General features: G+C 48.7%; 1 protein-coding gene across 1 annotated transcript in view; it reads left to right on the forward strand.

Annotated features, from left to right (window-relative positions):
* Window positions 1–18696, forward strand: part of PACRG (parkin coregulated) — a 384316-nt gene that overhangs the window by 205568 nt on the left and 160052 nt on the right. The window contains exon 4 of the mRNA XM_037059611.1: window positions 4162–4311. Coding sequence (XP_036915506.1) covers window positions 4162–4311 — 150 coding nt within the window. The remainder of the gene's footprint in view (window positions 1–4161; window positions 4312–18696) is intronic.

Below are 18696 nucleotides of genomic sequence, written 5' to 3' on the forward strand. Positions count from 1 at the left end.
AAGAAAAATGGAGGAACTGAAGTGGAAATGGGCAATAGTTAAAAAATCCCTCTTGGCTGAACTAAGGGCCTTCTGCAGTACGTCCCTGGCTTTATTTCACAATGGCTGTCAGGGTTTGAGGGCCACTCCTCGGTCACTCGGGGGGGGGGACACAGGGCCCCACTTTCAAGCCCACTAGGAATGACAGTGTAGGCATTTTACTGGGTTGACCAAAAAGTCCGTTACATTTTTTCCATAAAGTGAAAGACACGGTTTTTCATTTTCACCAGTTACTTGATTGATCTGGATATGTTGAGTATGTTGGTCTCCTCCCACTGTTGGCTTCTAGCGGGCAGAGGCCGGGTGCCACTGAACACCTTCCAGTGCATCAGACGGCCCCACAGCCAAGGGTTGTTTGGCCGAAATGCCAGCAGGACCAAGAAACTCCACAAACCACTTCTGACACCTTCAGTCAGTCACAGCACCTTCTCCACACACTGCACACATCTTTTTTTGCCTTTCAGTTGCGTTTTTACCTTTTTTGAAATAATAAAGCACAATACACCAAACATGTTGGGTATTTTCCATCTTCAGTTTCAAAATGGCTGCACAAAAATTCACCCGTGTTGATGAAGTTTATTTTTTAAATGCATGCTGATATGACAGCTGTCACAACGACATGACAGCTGTCACAATACCATCTAACAAAATTGTTTCAAATGAAGTTTAAGACAGCTCAGAGCCATCGTGAGAAGAAAACGTGATGGACTTTCTGGCCAACCCGATACTTGTCACTCTTTGTCAATCTGGTAACGATGCACACCACCATGCTGATTTGGAGGGATTGTGATCAAGTGAAATAATCATTTTCTAATAGATATGACAAGGCATTGTGAGAAAGAGAATTAATTTATCCCCAAGTAATCAATGAACTATACTCATAGGCATAAAGCTAAACAACGAAAGTTGGGTGTTATTGTTACTCGTATCAATGGGAAGTTTACTCATTCATCAGTGTATTCCACATGGCAACCACCTATCGTTGGTAGTGGGTGAGCCCACGCGAGCCTGTCTTGCTGCAGGCGTGGCGTGCTCACCCTAACTGAAGAGCACTGTGGAAGGCCAGCACTTGGCAGCCACGACGGCCACCGAAAGCGTTCCTACAGTTGGCAGATGGGCTCCACCCCTGCCTGGACAGCCGCCGCCTCTGATACCTTCAGTGGGTTCTCCTGCTTGTAATGTTTCAGCGTCCACGGGAAAGCTTTCTTGAAAAAAACAGAACCCACAACATGTGGTGAGAATTAAATGCACTCCATTATACAATTGTTTGAATAGATGTTAAAAAACACGCTCACGTGGTTCTGTTTCGATGTCTGATCTTCCATAAGCAGTTTACAAAACATTTAGTTAGCTACACGGAGTTGCGAGTCCTTTTTAGGGAGCGGAGTGGGAGGGAAGGGAGTGCCAAAAGGAAAGGCGCAACCCGGTGTCTCACACACCCGGTCCTGTTTGGTTGCTAAGGCAACAGGGAGAAAGGGTTCCGCTGGGGAAAGTGCCACAGCTCCCTTTCGGCACAAACCTCTGCATACCTCTGCATACCTCCCACCTCTGCATACCTCTTCCTGCTGCTTCCAAATGACCCCAACAAAAACATACACCCAATGGTGCAACCGCCTGGGAGACTGTCTCTACGCTGCCCGGGGCTTCGGTTACACATTGTTGAACAGAACTCTTTCCATAGGAGCCGGAGCAGGACTTATGGTAAAGGAGAAGTCCTTTTGGCAAGAGGGGGCCTTCTCTAGCACGCCGCTCCCTCTCCTGGAATACTCCTCACCTGCATAACATCTACTCATCTCTTGGGTCCGTCCCTGCATCTGGGAGCATTCCCAACTCTCTAGACTGGTCGGAGTTCCCCTGTTGACCTGCTGTTTAAATATCCCGCCCTCTTACAAATCCTTATCATACTTGTAGAATGTGTCCAGTCTCTCCTTCTACACTATATAAACCCCAGGGGGGGTTGTCTCATTTGGTTCTATATTTCCGATTCCAAGAGCCGTGACTGGTGTGTGGCATGTTCTCACTGAGCCCTTGTCACTACGTGAGTGAGGATCACATAGACAAATCCTCACCAGAGTGCTCGGTGTCACTCCTGGCGCACAGAGGTGCCGGACGACCGGGAGCAGCTTGTGCTGGTGGGATGAGGCCAGAAGAAAGCCCCTCCCTATCCCAACTGGTTGTGGAAATCTCTACCTGCCCTTCAGCCTCTCGCCTGCCGGTGGATTTCTGACACCCTGGTCTTGGTGCTCGCACTGCTGGTGCTCTTGGGCTAAGCTACAGCACTCTGTTTCCGGTTGTTTGGGGAGCACACACGGTAGGGCCTGTGAAGTGGCCAAATGCTGGAGTGGTGACCATCTACTGCTGTATTCAGGTTGGCTTCCCCGGGTCATCTCTGTTCACCCCGACTGTGTTTGCTCCCAGACAGAACGTGCTCTGCACGAGGGGCTGGGGGCTGCTGGAGGGGTTCTCCTGTGCCAACTGCCTTTTTGTTGCCAGAGAAAGCAAAACTGACCACACTGTATTTTTAAAACTCGTTTGTGGTTCCAGAGGAAATAACTGTGCAACCACTGAAAGATACTGCATCATCTTAGATTCTTTACTGAGAATTCAGTTCGGTTCACTTACCCTCAGTTCACCCTTGTGACTGGCTGGTGTGCACCTCATTCTGTAGGAAGTGGAGTCAGGGGGACACTGACAATGCTGTGAGCAGATGCTGAGGTCGTTAGACAGATTCTAGGGAGGTTTGCCCAGCAGCAACGTGAGAAGACAGGTTGTGGGGACAGGTGAGGGCGTGGAGAGCGGAGGAGTGGAATGGGGAGACCAGGGCGGTGGGCGAGAGGATGGGTAAGAGGCCATAAATTCAAGAGATACTACAAAGACAAACCAGGAGGACTTGGCGACGTGAGGACTGTGAGGGATGAGAAGCAGGATTTGACCCTGCTTGGCTGGGAACCTGGTTGTGGCATTGCTAAACATGGGAAACAGGACCAAGAGAAAGTCTACGGCAGAAACTTATTTTTGGAACAAACTGAATTTGAAGGGCTCTCAAGATTCTCAAGATTCGGGAGATTGGGAACTTGACCTGGAGTGTTCAAGGATGAGGCGGGAAGGCCCCGCAGGTATTCTGAGTGTGGCATCATCCCTTTGAAAAGCCTGGTTCCTTTCATCCCTCCCTAAGTGGCACAAGCTTCAAGGTCATAGTCAACCTTCTTTTCTTTTTGAGAGGGTAGAATATCTTACAAATAAGAGCCTTTGACTTTGCCTTGGAATAGTCTGGGGCATCACAGTGTACAAGTTGCCCCCTTTGAATCTCCTTCTGTAACACATGCTTTATATGGTCCTTCTATTCAAATCTGCAAACCTTTCGCCATCTTAGAAAGGCAGTCGGATTCCCATGATTGAGGAGACCGGGACCAGGAGAGTGTGGGGTTGCGGGCCAGGTTCATTCGGTCAGTGACCATGTGCTGGCCTGGGGCGCTCTGGTCCTCCCTGAGGGGAGGGGCAGATGGCGCCGGCTCCTGTCCTACCCCCATGGTGCAGCTGGTCCCTGCATTCGCAAGGACTCCTTAGAAACACTTTGTTACAGCTGATTCCTTTCAAAGTTCCAAACTTAAGATTTTGCCTTCCTTCCCTGCATTCTTGAAAGTGTAAACATAGTTTGTGTTCACTTCTACTGAAAACAGTCGGTGTGAGTGACCAGCCTGAAGTCTCCACTCACACATACGCCCGTCCCCATTCCCAAACAAGTCTTCGTGTCGTGGCACCGGTTTGAAGAACAGGGTGGGTGGGCCATGGAAAATGTGTCTGTTGTCAACCTTGAGGGCGTGCTTCAACTCCAGTGACGCTGACTGTTCTGTCCCCATTCATGTCCCCTGTGCCTCACGGCCTCCCTGAGAGAGATGGGAGCTGCTTGCTGAGGGTGGGTGAGGGTCCTGCTCAGTGGGGAGCACAAACAGCACCCCGACAAGATGGTGTTGATAGTGTAGGGGGGCCACCGTAGCAATAGCCCACCCCCTCGGTGGTCCCCAGCAGAGAACAGCTCAGACAAACGGTCTGCCAGTTGACTCACCCAGTCATTGTGGAGATTCACACCCTTCTCCGCCTGTTCCTTTTCCTGCCGTTCAGATGCGTTGAACCTCCGGAACCGGCAGGTCATGTGCGTCACTCTCAAAGTCATCCAGCACCTGGTCCTGTCGGCCGAGATGGTGGGCGAGGCCCTGGTTCCGTATTACCGCCAGATCCTGCCGATCCTGAACATCTTCAAGAACATGAACGGTGAGTTATCCCAGAAGGCAGCGCGCCTGCTGAGTCCTCAACAGGGGCAGTGGTTTGAAGCAGAGTTAACGAGCAGCGCGTTCAGGATTTATTATCGCAGACACACCGAGATCCATGTGGAGGTTTAAACAGCATAACCCCCACCGCGCCTCCTCCTGCTCCCAGGGAGGCAGTAAAATCAACAACCTCATTGATTACTCCTCACACGCACAGCTCACTTAGTACAACGCACTGAAGCAGCTCTATAATCTGCCAGTAATTCTATTGTCAAGTTATTTTTAATAGTTTTTGGAATACATTAGTAAGTTTTGAGTTGGTCCTTTCTCTTGGTAGTAATTTTACTTTTAGATACTTCCTGTTAAAATTGCAGTTTTTGTGGATTCAAGACAAATTTTTAAAACAATATTTAATAAAGTGTGGTACAGGCGGTTTGGTCAACGTATCTCTTCCATTTCTAAAAGTTGAATAGAAAAGTACATCACTTGTAGCTACTCAGCCGATGGTAAGTACTGGTTAAAAATATATACATGTGCGTACATGCTGGGCCATTTAATATTTAGAATGTTAGTTTACAAGTCGTCGAAGGTCCTGAGCTGCTGGGATGAGTGTGCTTTACCTCGGCAAACACGCGACAAGGCGTGGCGACCGGCCCTCGGCAGGAGGTGGGTGCATGACCGCTCCCTGGGAGCGTGCGTTTCCTCATTTGCCTCTTGAAACTATGTGAACGTGGTTTCCTTTTATGTTGCTAAATTTGAAGTTCCGTACTTCCTCTAAGCATGGTGTGAGTCAACATTCAAGGTGATTCCTGACATTCATGGAAGTAAGTTAGTGATTTAGTGAACGCTGCATGAAAATTTTGCAACATGATCTCATTGTACACACGCAAAAACTCAGACCAAAAATGGGATGTACAGCAGTTCCCACCACATGTTGTGTTTAAACAAGTACTTTATTTGGAATCACTATTTTGTATATTATTCCCAAGTTTCTTTTAAGCATCTACTTAGGCAGATTATTCGGGAAATCATGGAATTCTCAGAAAGTGGTCAGCCGACTTTCAATAGTAAGACCTACTTGAACGTTTCGTATTAAACAGATTTAGTGAAAGCAGCCTCCCCTGGGGTGGCGGGAACTTAGGAAAACTCAGGATGGGGTGCGCGGTTTCCGTTTTGGAACCTCTGAAGAGCTGTAGAGTTCGTGCAGACAGTGAGATGGGGTGGTTACTCTTTCAGGAAAGTAAAAACTGGATGTGTTAGTAATTGAGTATTTCATGGTCTAAACTGCAAGTTCTAGCAGCAGCATTTTTACTGCATGGAAAATAAGTGTTAAACATTCTTAATTCAGAATCATAGTTTTACTGTGTGGTAGCATCGGATGTTGGGTTGACCAAAAAGTTCATTTGTTTTTTTTCCACAAGATGGCTTTAGTAGTTGTCTTTAACTTCATTCAAAACAATCTTGTTAGACTGTATTGTGACAGCTGTCATATCAGAGTGCATTTAAAAAACATCAAAATTGGCAGGTTTTTGTGTAGCCATTTTAATATTGAAGATGGAAGTAAATAAACAACATTTTCAGCATATGTGCTTTGTTATTTCAAGAAATGTAACAATGCAAATGAAATGCAAAGAAAGATTGGTGCCGTGTATGTAGAGGGTGCTGTGACTGATTGAACGTGTCAGGAGTGGTTTGTGAAATTTTGTGCTGCACATTTTCCCCTGGATATTGCCCCACAGTTGGGTAGAACAGTTGAAGTTGATAGCAACCAAATGGAGACATTAAGTGAGAATAATCAATGTTCTACCATGTGGGAGAGAGCCGATATACTCAAAATGTCTAAATCAGACCTCTGGTCAAGATGGAGGCATAGGTAAACACGCTTTGCCTTGTTATACAACTACAGAAAAGATTACAGCAAGACTAAAAAACAAATAGCACCCAGAACCATCAGAAAATAGAGCTGTATGGAAGTCCAACAACCAAGGATTTAAAGAAACCACATTCGTCTAGGTGGGTAGGAGGGGCAGAGACGCACAGAGAGGTGGTGGAATGGGCAGTCCCACGTTCATGTGTGGTGGGTAAAAATCAGGAGGGGTGCCTCAGGAGCGAGGGGTCTTAGCCCCACACCAGACCGTCCAGCAGCCCGGGGTTCCAGCTCCAGGAAGACAAGTCCCCATCACCTCTGTCTGTACGAGCCAGTGGGGGTTGGGGCAGTGGGATAAACTGCCCAGTTATCAGAGGGCTCCTCTAAAGGGCCTGCACAGACTTGGACATGCACTCCTCCCTTGAGACGTACACTCATCCGGCCCCTTTGGGGTGCAGCCCCACAGCAATAGCAGGACGGGCACAGGTGGCACATGGGGAGAGAGTGAAGTGGCCGGAAACACGGCACGTGCCAGGAGAGAGGTTCCTCCTGGGCAAACCTCCAAAAGAGGTTTGGAGATAAGCAACCTATCAGATGCAGAGTTCAAAACACTGGTTATCAGGATGCTCACAGAACTCACTGTGTACGGCAACAGCATAAAAAAGCCCCAGGCAGAAATAAAGGCTGCACTGAGTGAAATACAGAAAAATCTACGGGGAACCAACAGTGGAGGGGATGAAGCTGAGAATCAAATCAATGATTTGGAAGGTAAGGAAGAAAAAAGAACTTAATCAGAACAGAAAAAAGAATTTTTTTTTAATGAGAACAGACTAAGCAGCCTCTGGGACATCTTCAAATGTACCAACATCCACATCATAGGGCTGCTAGAAGGAGAAGAGGAAGAGCAAGAGATTGAAAACTTATTTGAAAAAATAATGATAGAAAACGTCCCTATTTGGGAAGGAAATAGACATACAAGATCAGGAAGCACAGAGAGTCCCAAAAAAGTTGGACCTAAAGAGATCAACACCAAGACACATCACAATTAAAATGCTAAAGGTTAAAGATAAGGAAAGAATCTTAAAAGCAGCAAGAGGAAGGCAGAGGGTTACCTATAGCGTTCCCTTAAGACTGTCAGCTAATTTCTTAAAAGGAACTTTACAGGCAAGAAGGAACTGGCAAGAAGTATTCAAGGTGATGAAAAGCAAGGACCTATAACCTAGATTATTCTATCCGGCAAAGCTCTCATTTATAGTGAAGGGTCAGATAAAATGCTTCCCAGACTAGGTAAAGTTAAAGCAGTTCATTATCACCAAGCCATTATTATATGAAATGCTAAAGTGACTTATTTAAGAAAAAGGAGATCAAAACTATGAATATTAAAATAGAAACAAATTCACAACTATCAACAGCTGAATCTAAAAAAACAAACCAAGCAAACGACCAGAACAGGAACAGAATCATAGAGATGGAGATCACTTGGAGGGCTATCAGCTGAGAAGGGGAAGGGAAAATGGGGGACAAGGTACAGGGACTAAGAAGCATAAATGGTAGGTACAAAATAGATAAGGGAATGTTAAGAATAGTATAGGAAACATGAAGCCAATGAGCTTATATGCATGACCCATGGACATGAACTAAGGGGGTGATTGCTGGGAGGGACTAGGGGTACCAGGTGGAGGGCAGAAAAGGGAAAATTGGGGTGATCGTAATAGTATAATCACTAAAATATATTTTTTCAAAAGCAGAATATCAAAATCAGTAAAGTTACTGGTGAAAATGAAAAATGTGTCTTTTGCAGAGGAATGAACTAAGTGGACTTCTTGGCCCACCCGATATCCATGGCATTACAGAATGAGTCTGTGTGCACACATTGTTCAATGATGATCCATACACGAAACCCCAAGGACATTGTCGTAGAGTCTGATGAACTTGAGAGAGACGGAATGCGAAGAGCGAGCTAGAGACGGCAGGGCTGGGGTTATTCAGGACACGGAGGAATTGGGGAGCAGCCGCCCCCCCAAAGTCCCAGTCACAGCGAACGTTTCTGAAGCACGTGATTCACAAGGGTCTTGTCAATAGCCCTCAAGGAAACCTATGATACACGTACCGTTTCCATCTTTTCATTGTCCAAGTTGCCTCTCTGGAACTTCCCCCCCTGTATCGACATTTGCTTCCGTATGGACTGGCTGTCATGGGAGCTGAGCGCTGGCCCCTACCCCCGTCCCCCCAGGGCGGGTCAGTGCTGCGACCCACCGTGAAACCTGGAGCTGCGATCCAAGCATTCGTTCTGTACCTTCTCACATAAAAGAAGGGACAGGGACAGTGAGAGGCCATTAGAGTCTCCCTGCTGCTCCAGGAAACTGTAAAACCGCCCGTGCAGCTGCCTCGACCCCAGATGGGTCTCTGGGAGCTCAGACCCCCACAGGAGGCAGTGGGTCCTCCGCCTTCCCCATTGCACTTTCTGCCCAAATCTTCACCTTGCCGTGTTCCCGTGCTCACCAAGAGAAGTGACTGGCCTTAGGAATACCTTCCTGTTTAGGTTTTATCTATGTGGGGAATGTATAGATCTTGCCATAGCTTTCATTGGTCCCGAATATGGCTAATTATTTAGGAAATTTCTAAATGCATGCACCAGGAAATCTACACTGAACTATTTTCTGCTTAATATCTTTGTGACATTTGAGGGGGAAAAATATTAGCTTCAGCTTTGCTTTCTCCTTATCTGAGAAACCTGTCAGTACAATGCCAGAATGCAGTTAGCTTTATTTCCAGAGGGCCAAATTATAAAACTGGAGCATTCTAGCTGTTAAGCTTAAAACTGTTCTTGGAGTGGCCGTGTGACCATAGATCCAGTTCTGTTAGCAGAGGCTTATCACAGGATTTCCAATTATAATAGTATTTTCACTATAACATAATTTAGCTTTAAGAGCATTTTAATAAATCCTGCTTTGTGATTATAAATATTTTATTCATATCCACAGAACTATATACTTACTTTAACTAAGTATATATACTATATACTTACTTTACTTAAGCAGATGTGTTCAGTAACAGATATATTTATTTACAATTAAAATTATGTTAAAAATTTGCTGCTTGTAGCATTAGAAAAAAATTTCATCCTCACTTTCAATGCATTTGAGCAACTTCACATGTTTCCGTTTCCTCCTTTCTCTCCTGATCTTTCTTGTAAGTGAATGTCTTATTAAATTCCAACTCAGACATAGTTCTTCCAAACCCCACAACAAAATCTTCTGGAGAATGAGCCCAGATATAAATGACAGACAGAAGGAAAAAGAGTAAGAGGGAGAGAATCCTTCAAATATAATGACCTGTCCTTCCATCCGTGTTCTCTCAAATAGCAAGCTTTAGCTCCATCCCACTGGCTGCCTCTTCTTGCAATCTCTGTCCTATTCCAGTGTTAGGTGGGCTTTCTCTGAGTGCCTTGGGTCTGGACAGACTTTCGGGCAGCCACCGCAGTGAGGAGCCCCCGGTATGGTGTCTGCCCAGGGACAGGAAGGGCAAGGGCTCGTGAGCCAGCAGCTGCGGTCTGTGCCCCGTCCATACTTCAAACAGACACAATGCCAAGCCTGTCCTAGGAGAGAGGGTGGCTCTGTGCTTCTGTTTATGAATAATATTCCTCCTGGGCTTTAATTGGGTTGTAGATTAAAAAACTACAGATAAATCCGATGCGGGAGTTGTAATGGGGAATGAAGAGTAAGCTTTGGAACCAGAAGAGAGATGCGCTTAGGCGAGTCCCGTGACCCTCTGAACTGAGTATTTCCATCTGTAAAGATGGAAGTACAAGGAAGAGCTGTAGGTGCCTTGGTACAGGGTTGGCATGAGGAACGAGATACTGTATCCAGAGCTGCTTCATGTAGAGGCTGGACTTGCCTGGGAAGTAGAAGACATAGCCACTATTATCCTGCAACATTATATACATATGTGGTATTGTATACATGTAATGTTAGATGATATTATATAGAAATGTAGCAATGCCACATAAATTGTTGCCTAGCAACACAAATGGGTGGTGGGTACCTGGAGCCTGTGACCGAGGCCTCCTGGTTCCCCAGCAGCGCCCCCCTGTGGTGTCACATGATCCGTCCTGCCGCTGATTGCCAGACGCCAGGTAGGTGGCCAAATGAATGACGGGATCTTGGGGTCATCCCAGGGTGACTGGTTTTTAGCTCCACCCCTTCCCTGCCACCATCTTCAGGCTCGAGTATGTGGCGGAGGCTTTGGGGAAAGTCGCGTTTACCAAACGGAGCCTGAGTGTGGCCAGCGGGAGTCGCCTGGACCAGGGTCCTTGTCGGGAGACCCAAACTCGAATCTCGGCCTGCGAGCCGGTTTCCTCAATTCTAAACGACGGAGTTCGGACGTCTAAAGCTTTGGGGCGGAAGAGAAAGGAAGGTTTCTCAGACAGAAACTTCTTCCTTCCTGTGTCCTTTTGCCAATGTCACCAGCAGTTACATAAAACTAAGGAAGTGGAAGTGGTCACTGTACAGCCTCAGAGACGGAACTACAAAGGCCTGTCGCTCTGGACGCGCAGGAGCCAGCACGTGGCGCTAAAGCCTTCACAGCCGACTGCTGCGGATGGGGCCGGCCAGCAGCCGGGTCTGCAGGCGGTCCTCACTTTGGGGCCTCTGTCCCCAGCTGCACCCGTAGTCCTGAGCCGGCCGCCACCTGGGGCAGTTCAGAGACTCAGGTGTCAGCGACCCTGACAGCAGCACGCGTGTGTGCCGTGGAACATGCAGAAGCCACAGTGAGAGGACGTGTTGCTGTGTGTGGGCAGCAGACGGGCTCAGGCCCATCCAGGAGAGCGCGGGGGCAGGGGCCGCTGCAGGGGGGAAAGAGCATCGTAGTCCTGAATTCAGACACATGGAAGCGGGGGTCATGAGGATGCCAGAGTTACAGAGTTTTAGAACATTCCTATCGGGCCTTTGACCCTGAAATTCAAGGTGTTTCTAAATCATAGAAAAATTTATTTCATAATGATTGTCTTTTTCCCCTTTTTATCATATTTTTATCTATTACCATTTATCCCCCAAACCCTCTCCCACCTCCACCATCCCCTCCCACCCCTGACCTCCCTACCCCCTCAACCCTCACAACCACCAGGGCGGACAGTGCTCTGAAAGAGCGTGTCATGAGGACGAAAGAGGTCTCAGTCATCCTGGTGTAAATCCCGGCAGACATTTCTGAGTTCTGGGGACCTATTCTCACGAGCCTTTAAAATGTTGTTGATGCAAAAAGCACATTCATTTTTAGTTTCTTAGAAAATTCCATACTGTTTTCCATAGTGGTTGTACCAGTCTGCAATCCCACCAACAGTGAACTAGGGTCCCCTTTTCCCCAAAACCTCTCCAGCACTTGTTGTTTGTTTCTTTGTTTATGATAACCATTCTGACTGGTGTAAAGTGGTATCTCATTGTGGTTTTAATTTGCATCTCTCTGATAGCTAGTGATATCGAGCATCTTTTCATGTGTCTGGATCCTCTGTATGTCCTCCTTGGAGAAGTATCTGTTCAAGTCCTTTGCTCATTTTTTAATTGGGTAGCAATTCCACTATTAGGAGTATACCATAAGAACCCTGAAACACCAATCCAAAAGAACCTATGCACCCCGATGTTCAAAGCAGCACAATTTACGATAGCCAAGAGTTGGAAGCAACCTAGATGCCCATTGGTAAATGACTGGATCAAAAAGCTATGGTACATTTACACAATGGAATTCTATGCTGCAGAAAGGAAGAAGGAGCTCCTACCTTTTGCAACATCATGGATGGAACTGAAAAGCATTATGCTGAGCGAAATAAGCCAGGCAATGAAAGACAAACACCATGTGATCTCACCTTTAACAGGAATCTAAACAACAAAACAAACAAGCAAGCAAAATACAACCAATGACACTCAAATACAGATCAGGCTGACAGGGTCCAGAGGGGAGAGGGGAGAGAATCACAGGGGAAAAGGGGATGGACTCACATGAACAAGTATAAAGGACACATGGACAATAACTAAGGTGGGGGGCACGGCAGGGGCAGGGCTGGCAATATAAGACAGAAAACTGTACTTGAACAAGAACTAAATAAAAATTAAAATTAAAATGTAAAAAATAAAATGTTGATGGACTTTTGAAAGCTAATTGTTTACCCCCAAAATCTTTAGTTTTTCTGTTTCGTGCTTTGCCTATATGAAGGTTATTTCCCAGAGCTTTAAATTTAATTTTGGAATCCAGGCTTACTCTCTGTGGAATTCTGTGCCATTTTGAGCCTATGGATTTATAGTTTAGAAATCTGCTTCAAAGTTCCTTTGAAGTCATTAGGTTTATTAGGCTCAAAAGCAGCGAACGTGTGTCCCAGCATGAGTGTGCAGAGGACCATGTCGGAACTACGGTGCCACCACTCCTGCCAGCTGGGTTGGGGACGAGTGTGCAGGTGTGTCTCCTGTCTGCTGCGCTCCTCTGCCCAGGTGTCACCATCTGGTCTAAACAGAATCCGGAGGGGGAATGACAGCTGCCCAAGCACGTGGGGCCCTTTGGTCTGTGCTGCTCCCTTATTTACCGACTATCACGTATTGGATTGCTAGTTCCACGTGGGCAAACAGGTGCTCATTACCTGTGCAGTGTGTGACACACCTGGAAGAAGTTGGTGCTTAACATGCATTTGCATGGGACATGTTCACCGTCTGCGTGACTGGGGTTGGTTTACTCGGCACTGCCCTGCGTCGCCACACTCTGGCTGCTGTATTCGAGTTATTTCCCCTCCGTGCCCTCGTAGAAACCCGAGTGCAGGGGGCAGGCGCAGAATGTAAGTTGTCTCTACCTGCCCGGAGGGTGAGCTCACCTCAGAGTTGTCTGCCTGGGTCTAGAAACACGTGACCTGGCGGTGGTGACTGCAGGCTCAGAATCCAGTCCTGAAGGCTGGGATTTAGTGACCTAGGGCCACCCTGACGCATTACCACAGACCAGGCAGTTGAAACAGAAAGTCACTGTGTCACAGTTCTGGAGCCCGGAAGTCCAAATCCAAGGTGTCTCTGGGGAAGATTGTCCCTGCCTGTCACCAACTTCTGGTGGTGCCAGCAGTCCCTGAGGCCCTTGGCCTCCAGCAGTATCCCCCCGACCTCTGCCTCCATCTCCCGTGACCTTGCCCCTGGTACCCTTTTCTTAGGAAGACAGCAGCATGGGGAAGCACTGGTGAGGCCCGCCCTACCCCAGGACCACCTCGTCTTAACTTCACTCGTGAGGTTGACAATGACCCTGTTTCCAAACATGGGCCACATTTGGAGGTTCCAGAAAGGCATGGAGTTCGGAGACACTGTTCAGCCCAGGACAGGCTCCTGAGGTGTGTAGGGGTCGAATGCTACCCTTGGTAGATAAAGCTAGAGGTTGGGTGGACCTCCTGCTCCATCCCGTCCCCGTGAAAGAGAACTCTCTCCTTCAGCAGAAAAAGTCTCCCTTTCCTTCTAGCAGCAGGGGGGGGGGGGTTGCTTAGCTAGGAAAGGAGGAGGACCGGGTGCATTTGGAGCAGAGGAGGTGGCCGGGAACTTCCGTCAGTATCGCTGTGCCCTCACAGAGAGGTGGGCAGATGCTTCGTCAGCTCCAGCAGCTGACCTGGTATCCCACAGTCACCCATGGGCACCACTGCCACCCGCCCCTGGGAAGACCATGGGGAGCCACTCAGGGTGGCGGACTGCGTCACCTGCACCTGGCCCTGCCCCACCTGGGCAAGAGGATTCAGCGACTTTGTGCCTGAGTGCGACTTGGACCAACAAACAGGGGTTCACCTGGCAGACAGGGACAGGCGGAATGATGTGGGTAAAGACAAGAAATAGGATGGAGTTTAAGAGTAGATGCTCCGGTAACAGGTTTCCTGGGTTCGAACCCTGACTCGGGGTTTGCCAGCTGAGTGGTCTTTGCTGGGTTACATAGCTGCCCTGTGCCCCAGTGGCCTTAATGTGAAAAGCAAGCCCCTGAGGAGGTCGTTGGGCCAGTGCTCACTGACCTGCAGAGAACTGCGGGGAAATCACCTTGCACTGCCAGCGAGGAGGGAGTGGGGGGACGACCGCATGTGGGTGACCCGATTCGCAAAGGAGCCGGTGTTGGGTGAATGTTCCAAGTCTGCCCTCTGCCCCCAGGGCTTGTGTATGTGTGGCGTCACGGTGCAGTCCCTTTGAGATCATCAAGTGGCCTCTCTCAGAGTTAATGCAATAATTTATTAAGGTGTTAGGTGCAAAATGCATGTTCAGGCGTCGGTATCTTTTTGTTGCCAGCAGTCAGGGACGCAGGGCAAAGGCCGCTTTCCTGACCCCCACCTGCAGCAGCGCTCCTAGGCAGACGCGCTTTCACTGCCGGACGCGTCCCCCACCCTCCAGAGAGAGTTCCCGCTCCCTGCTGGGGCCCGGCACTGCCTTCCAGAAGAGAGCTGGAGTGTTTATGCGATCCAACGGCCTCGGGGTCGCTGAGGTCTGCCTGCCCCGAAGGCTCACTGCGACCCAAGGCAGACACTGCCATCTTCAAACCGGCTGTCATATTTGCAGTCCCTTCGTGTGGACCTTTCCCGGGCTGAGGGTCCAGGCTTCTGGTCCAGGGCATCCTAGATTCATTAGCCACGGCATTCTCACTTGACCAAGCCACTCCCACCGTGTCGCTTCACCCAAAGGGACCCGACGGTCAGAGGAACACTGGTTTGCAGACAGATCCAGTGCCCGGCACCTCTCTGCCCTCCCAGGCCAGGGGCAGATGTATCGAGAACACCTTGCACAGGTGACTGTCATGAGCCGTCTCTGAACTGGAGTAGGTAGGTCACTGTTGTAAGGAATGGAAGGCTGGAGGCAGGACTGGCCCTGGCCCTGAATGGGGCATGGAACCTACGCCCCGGGTTCTTGACCTTGACCCTTAGCGACCACCCTAAACCCAGCCCCAAGACTCTTAAGATAATGCCTCTGTTTTCCCCAGAAGTAAGTTCAGAAGTCACGACCTCCCAAGGACCTTCCTGGATCCCACTCTGAGGAGCAGGAAGCAGTGTGTCCCCTCCTGGTCACCTCTCACCAGTACGAGTTTCCATTCCTGCGTCCTTCTTGTCAGCAGACCTGAGAGGCCCAGGTGCAGGGGGGCCGTGGGGACCCTGGCTACTTGCTCCCCGGTCTGCAAAGCCATGTGGGAAATGTGCGTTTTGTCCTGCACCTTCCCTCTGAGGACAGAACAGTTTGATTGCAGTGGGCTCCCAGCCCTTGGCCAGTAACACCCCTGCTGCTGGCTGGGAATCAGCCCATTTCTGAACGGGAGGTTTCCTCTGCTCACAGAGGCCTTGAGCCTCTGCCCAGAGGGACCCGTATGCTTTGCTGTATTTCAGAGCCCAGTTCAGGTCCCCTGGGCTCGAGTGGAGATACTCGCCGGAGAGCAAACAGCGCTCTTTCCCATTTGAGCAACAGAAAGTTTTGCTTAATCTGGACAGGAAAGCAAACAGTGATCTCTAAAGTTTTAATTTAAGGAGGCTCCTAATTCTGTCAGCCCATGGTTTACACTTTTTAATCCACCGGAAGTATCACCTATTGCGGGGTTTGCTGATGATTAGTTTCATTCTCTTTTTCTTTTATATGCAAACCTTTCAGAAACACCAACAAATAACTTTCTAGAGGCCTCTCTGTAGACTTGGCAGAGATAATGAGAATGTTATCAAGTGTAATTGTTACATTGAATAATCGCTATCCATGACAGAATTAAAAGGCAAGTTTAAGAGATCATTGGAGACCTAATCGTAACAATAGCCATAAGCTTTACTCAGTCACCCGACAGCAAAGAGAAGCTGTGGCCTCATGCTGAGTCACACACAGGGTCCTCTGCTCAGAACTGCTTCTTCTTTAACAGACTCGTCAAGACTCCAAACCTGACCTGCAGTCAGCTGGTCCCCCGCCCCCCGCCAGCCTCCCTGGGGTCAGGTTGCCTGTCTCCCGTGTCGTGGTCCTCGCTCCAGTGTCCCGTGTGCCCAGTTCCACGTGCTCAGGATCCCCTGGCCTCCCAGGAAGCTCTGCGGGCACACCTCCTGGGCTCGCTAGCCGGTTCTGGGTTCTGCCAGCCCCGCAACAGGGCCCTTAGAAAAAAGTCCACACTGTCTTCTGGCTATGTGCCCCTCTGCAAGCCTGTCTGTCCAGCCGGGCCCTGGCCCTCTGACACCCCCACGGTGGTGAGGGACGGGGCACCAGCCCCACACTTGGGGCCCCGTTCCAACTCCCCACTTCGTGCATTCCGGCTTCCCTGAGCCCAACACGAAACTGTGGGAACGATTTTCAACTTAGCAAGAAAGCAGCATTCCACTTTTCCTGTCTCCCTCAAAACTGTTTTCCACACCAATAGAATGGGATGAGTAGAGCTCAGCAGAGGCTCAGCCACCAGGGAAGGGGGAATTGGGAACCCCAGTGGGCACGTTTCCTTAGAAAAGCTGCAAACCGTATTGATATTTCTTCACTTGCCTGCTTTCTGTATTACATCCTCATGCGCAGCTTGAATTAACGTTCCAGGTAATAAAGGGAAAAGTAACGCTGGCAATGTTATTATGACTAAGTTCTATTCAGATCCTTCCAAGATCAATTTACTTTTTCTCCCCTTAAATACAGTACTTTCATGTGAGCTTTTTGTGAACCTATTTATATTCATTCTGAGATGGCAATGAACCCAAAATAGCTCTCTACTCTGTCAGTGACTTTTAGATTCTGCCTCCCTATTACAGTTCTGCCTTACTCCCCCCGAGTCCCCCCACCTCCCGTGTTTAAATGTATCCCGTGCACCGTGCAGTTCTCTTTATCACACTCTGAAAACTAGTGCTATGCATGTTAACCAACAAAGTTCAGCCATAATGACAGTTTAGTGCCCGTAATTCTCCTGCTTTTTTGAGCTTTGCTTTTACCTCCACGTCAGTTGTTTTGGTTTTTGTTTTTGTTTTTTTGTAGACATCCAGGGTTTTGAGAGGCTTGTAGTTCTTCTAACAGAAATCATTGAATATTATACATATTTGTGTGTTTTATTATGAATACGGTAAATAAGCACCTGACCTGATGGCCAAGATGTAGGTCTGTGGAATACATGTTATCCTTTCAACACTTCCTATAACCTGTGAGCAGAGAATGATGATATTCAAAGGGAAGCAGGGCGATGTTTATAATTTTCATGATGACCAATCTAAATTTCTAAGATAGTTTCTGTGAGGATTCTAGGCAACAACAGAATGAGGAGAAAGAATGTGACTCCAGGCCTGTCGAAACCTTCTCACGTGTCCACCCCTCTCTCTAAACCTCTGAGCTAGTCAGGGAGCATGGCACCTTCTTACTGTCCCTGAGGGCCACTCTCACAACCTCCAGAGAGATAAATGCACAGCACGCTCCGAAAGCCTTAGCGAGCACGTCCCAGAGGACCACAGGACACCTCACTCACGGAGTCACTGAAAAATCAGCTGGGTCCTTACTGTACCCTGGCGCAGCAGAGCCTCACCAACGCTCACAAGACGGGACGCACGCTGCCCGCACCCCTTTGCATCCACCAGGGGCACCGAAGGCTTCCTCGTGCCGTGCCCGTGTGTCTGAATCCACGGAGAAAGGAGAAGCGGAGGGGGCTTCTGCCACCCCAGGGAGACAGCAGACTTTCAGGCCCTTGCACCCTCACCTCTCCTGCTCTCTTTACTCGTGTGACCCTGAGGTCAGGGCACAAATTGGGAAGAGTAGAGTCCAGAGTTGATACTAGCCTTGTTGAGGCGGTTCAATGAGGAGTGCCCCTGAGACTGAACGCGTTTTCTTAGCAAATGAGACAGGGGAGGAGTAGAAGGAAGCTGTACATTTGCCACGGTTACCGTTATCTTCTTGTTGAACAGTGGAAACATCAGCTTCCTCAGTCTTAGCTACAAGCTATTCACTCCTAGGAAGATCCTGAGAAGATTCTCCCTGTGGGAATAACCTCCAAATACGTGTATTTTCCTCCAGGTTTATTGAGGTGTAGTTGACACGTAACATTGCGTGAGGTGAAGGTGCACAGCATGGCAACTTGATATAGGTGTATGTTGTGAAATAATGACCACACTAAGTTTAGTGGACACCCATCACCTCACGTAGTCACAAACCTGTTTTCCTTGTCACGAGAACGTTTGAGACTTGCTGTCTTAGCAACCTGCAAACACACGTCGCGGTAGTGTTAACCATGGTCGCCAAATCTTGTTAGTCAGCTGTCTCAGAATGTCTAGAAGCAGCGTTTGCTGCCCCTGTGCCAGGGCCTCCACTGTGTGCACGTTCTGCTGAGTCTTCGCCAAGAGCTCCACTGCGATATGGAAGTTGTGTTTCCAAACCCAGTCAGAGGACATTTGAGGTTGTTTGTCTGACAGCTACCAGCAAAGTGGACTTGCGGGTCCATCCAGACACATAGGGTGGAGGCCACGGAGGACAGCCCACCAGCAGTCCTTCAACCGCCTCCGCCAGGGCTGCGCCGCAGGTCTCGTCTTTGCCTGATCTAACGGGCCTATGGGATCAAATGGCT

This window comes from Sturnira hondurensis, unplaced genomic scaffold (assembly GCF_014824575.4).
Source record: "Sturnira hondurensis isolate 20B ecotype Veracruz unplaced genomic scaffold, ASM1482457v3 Scaffold0000167, whole genome shotgun sequence".
NCBI lineage: Eukaryota > Metazoa > Chordata > Mammalia > Chiroptera > Phyllostomidae > Sturnira > Sturnira hondurensis.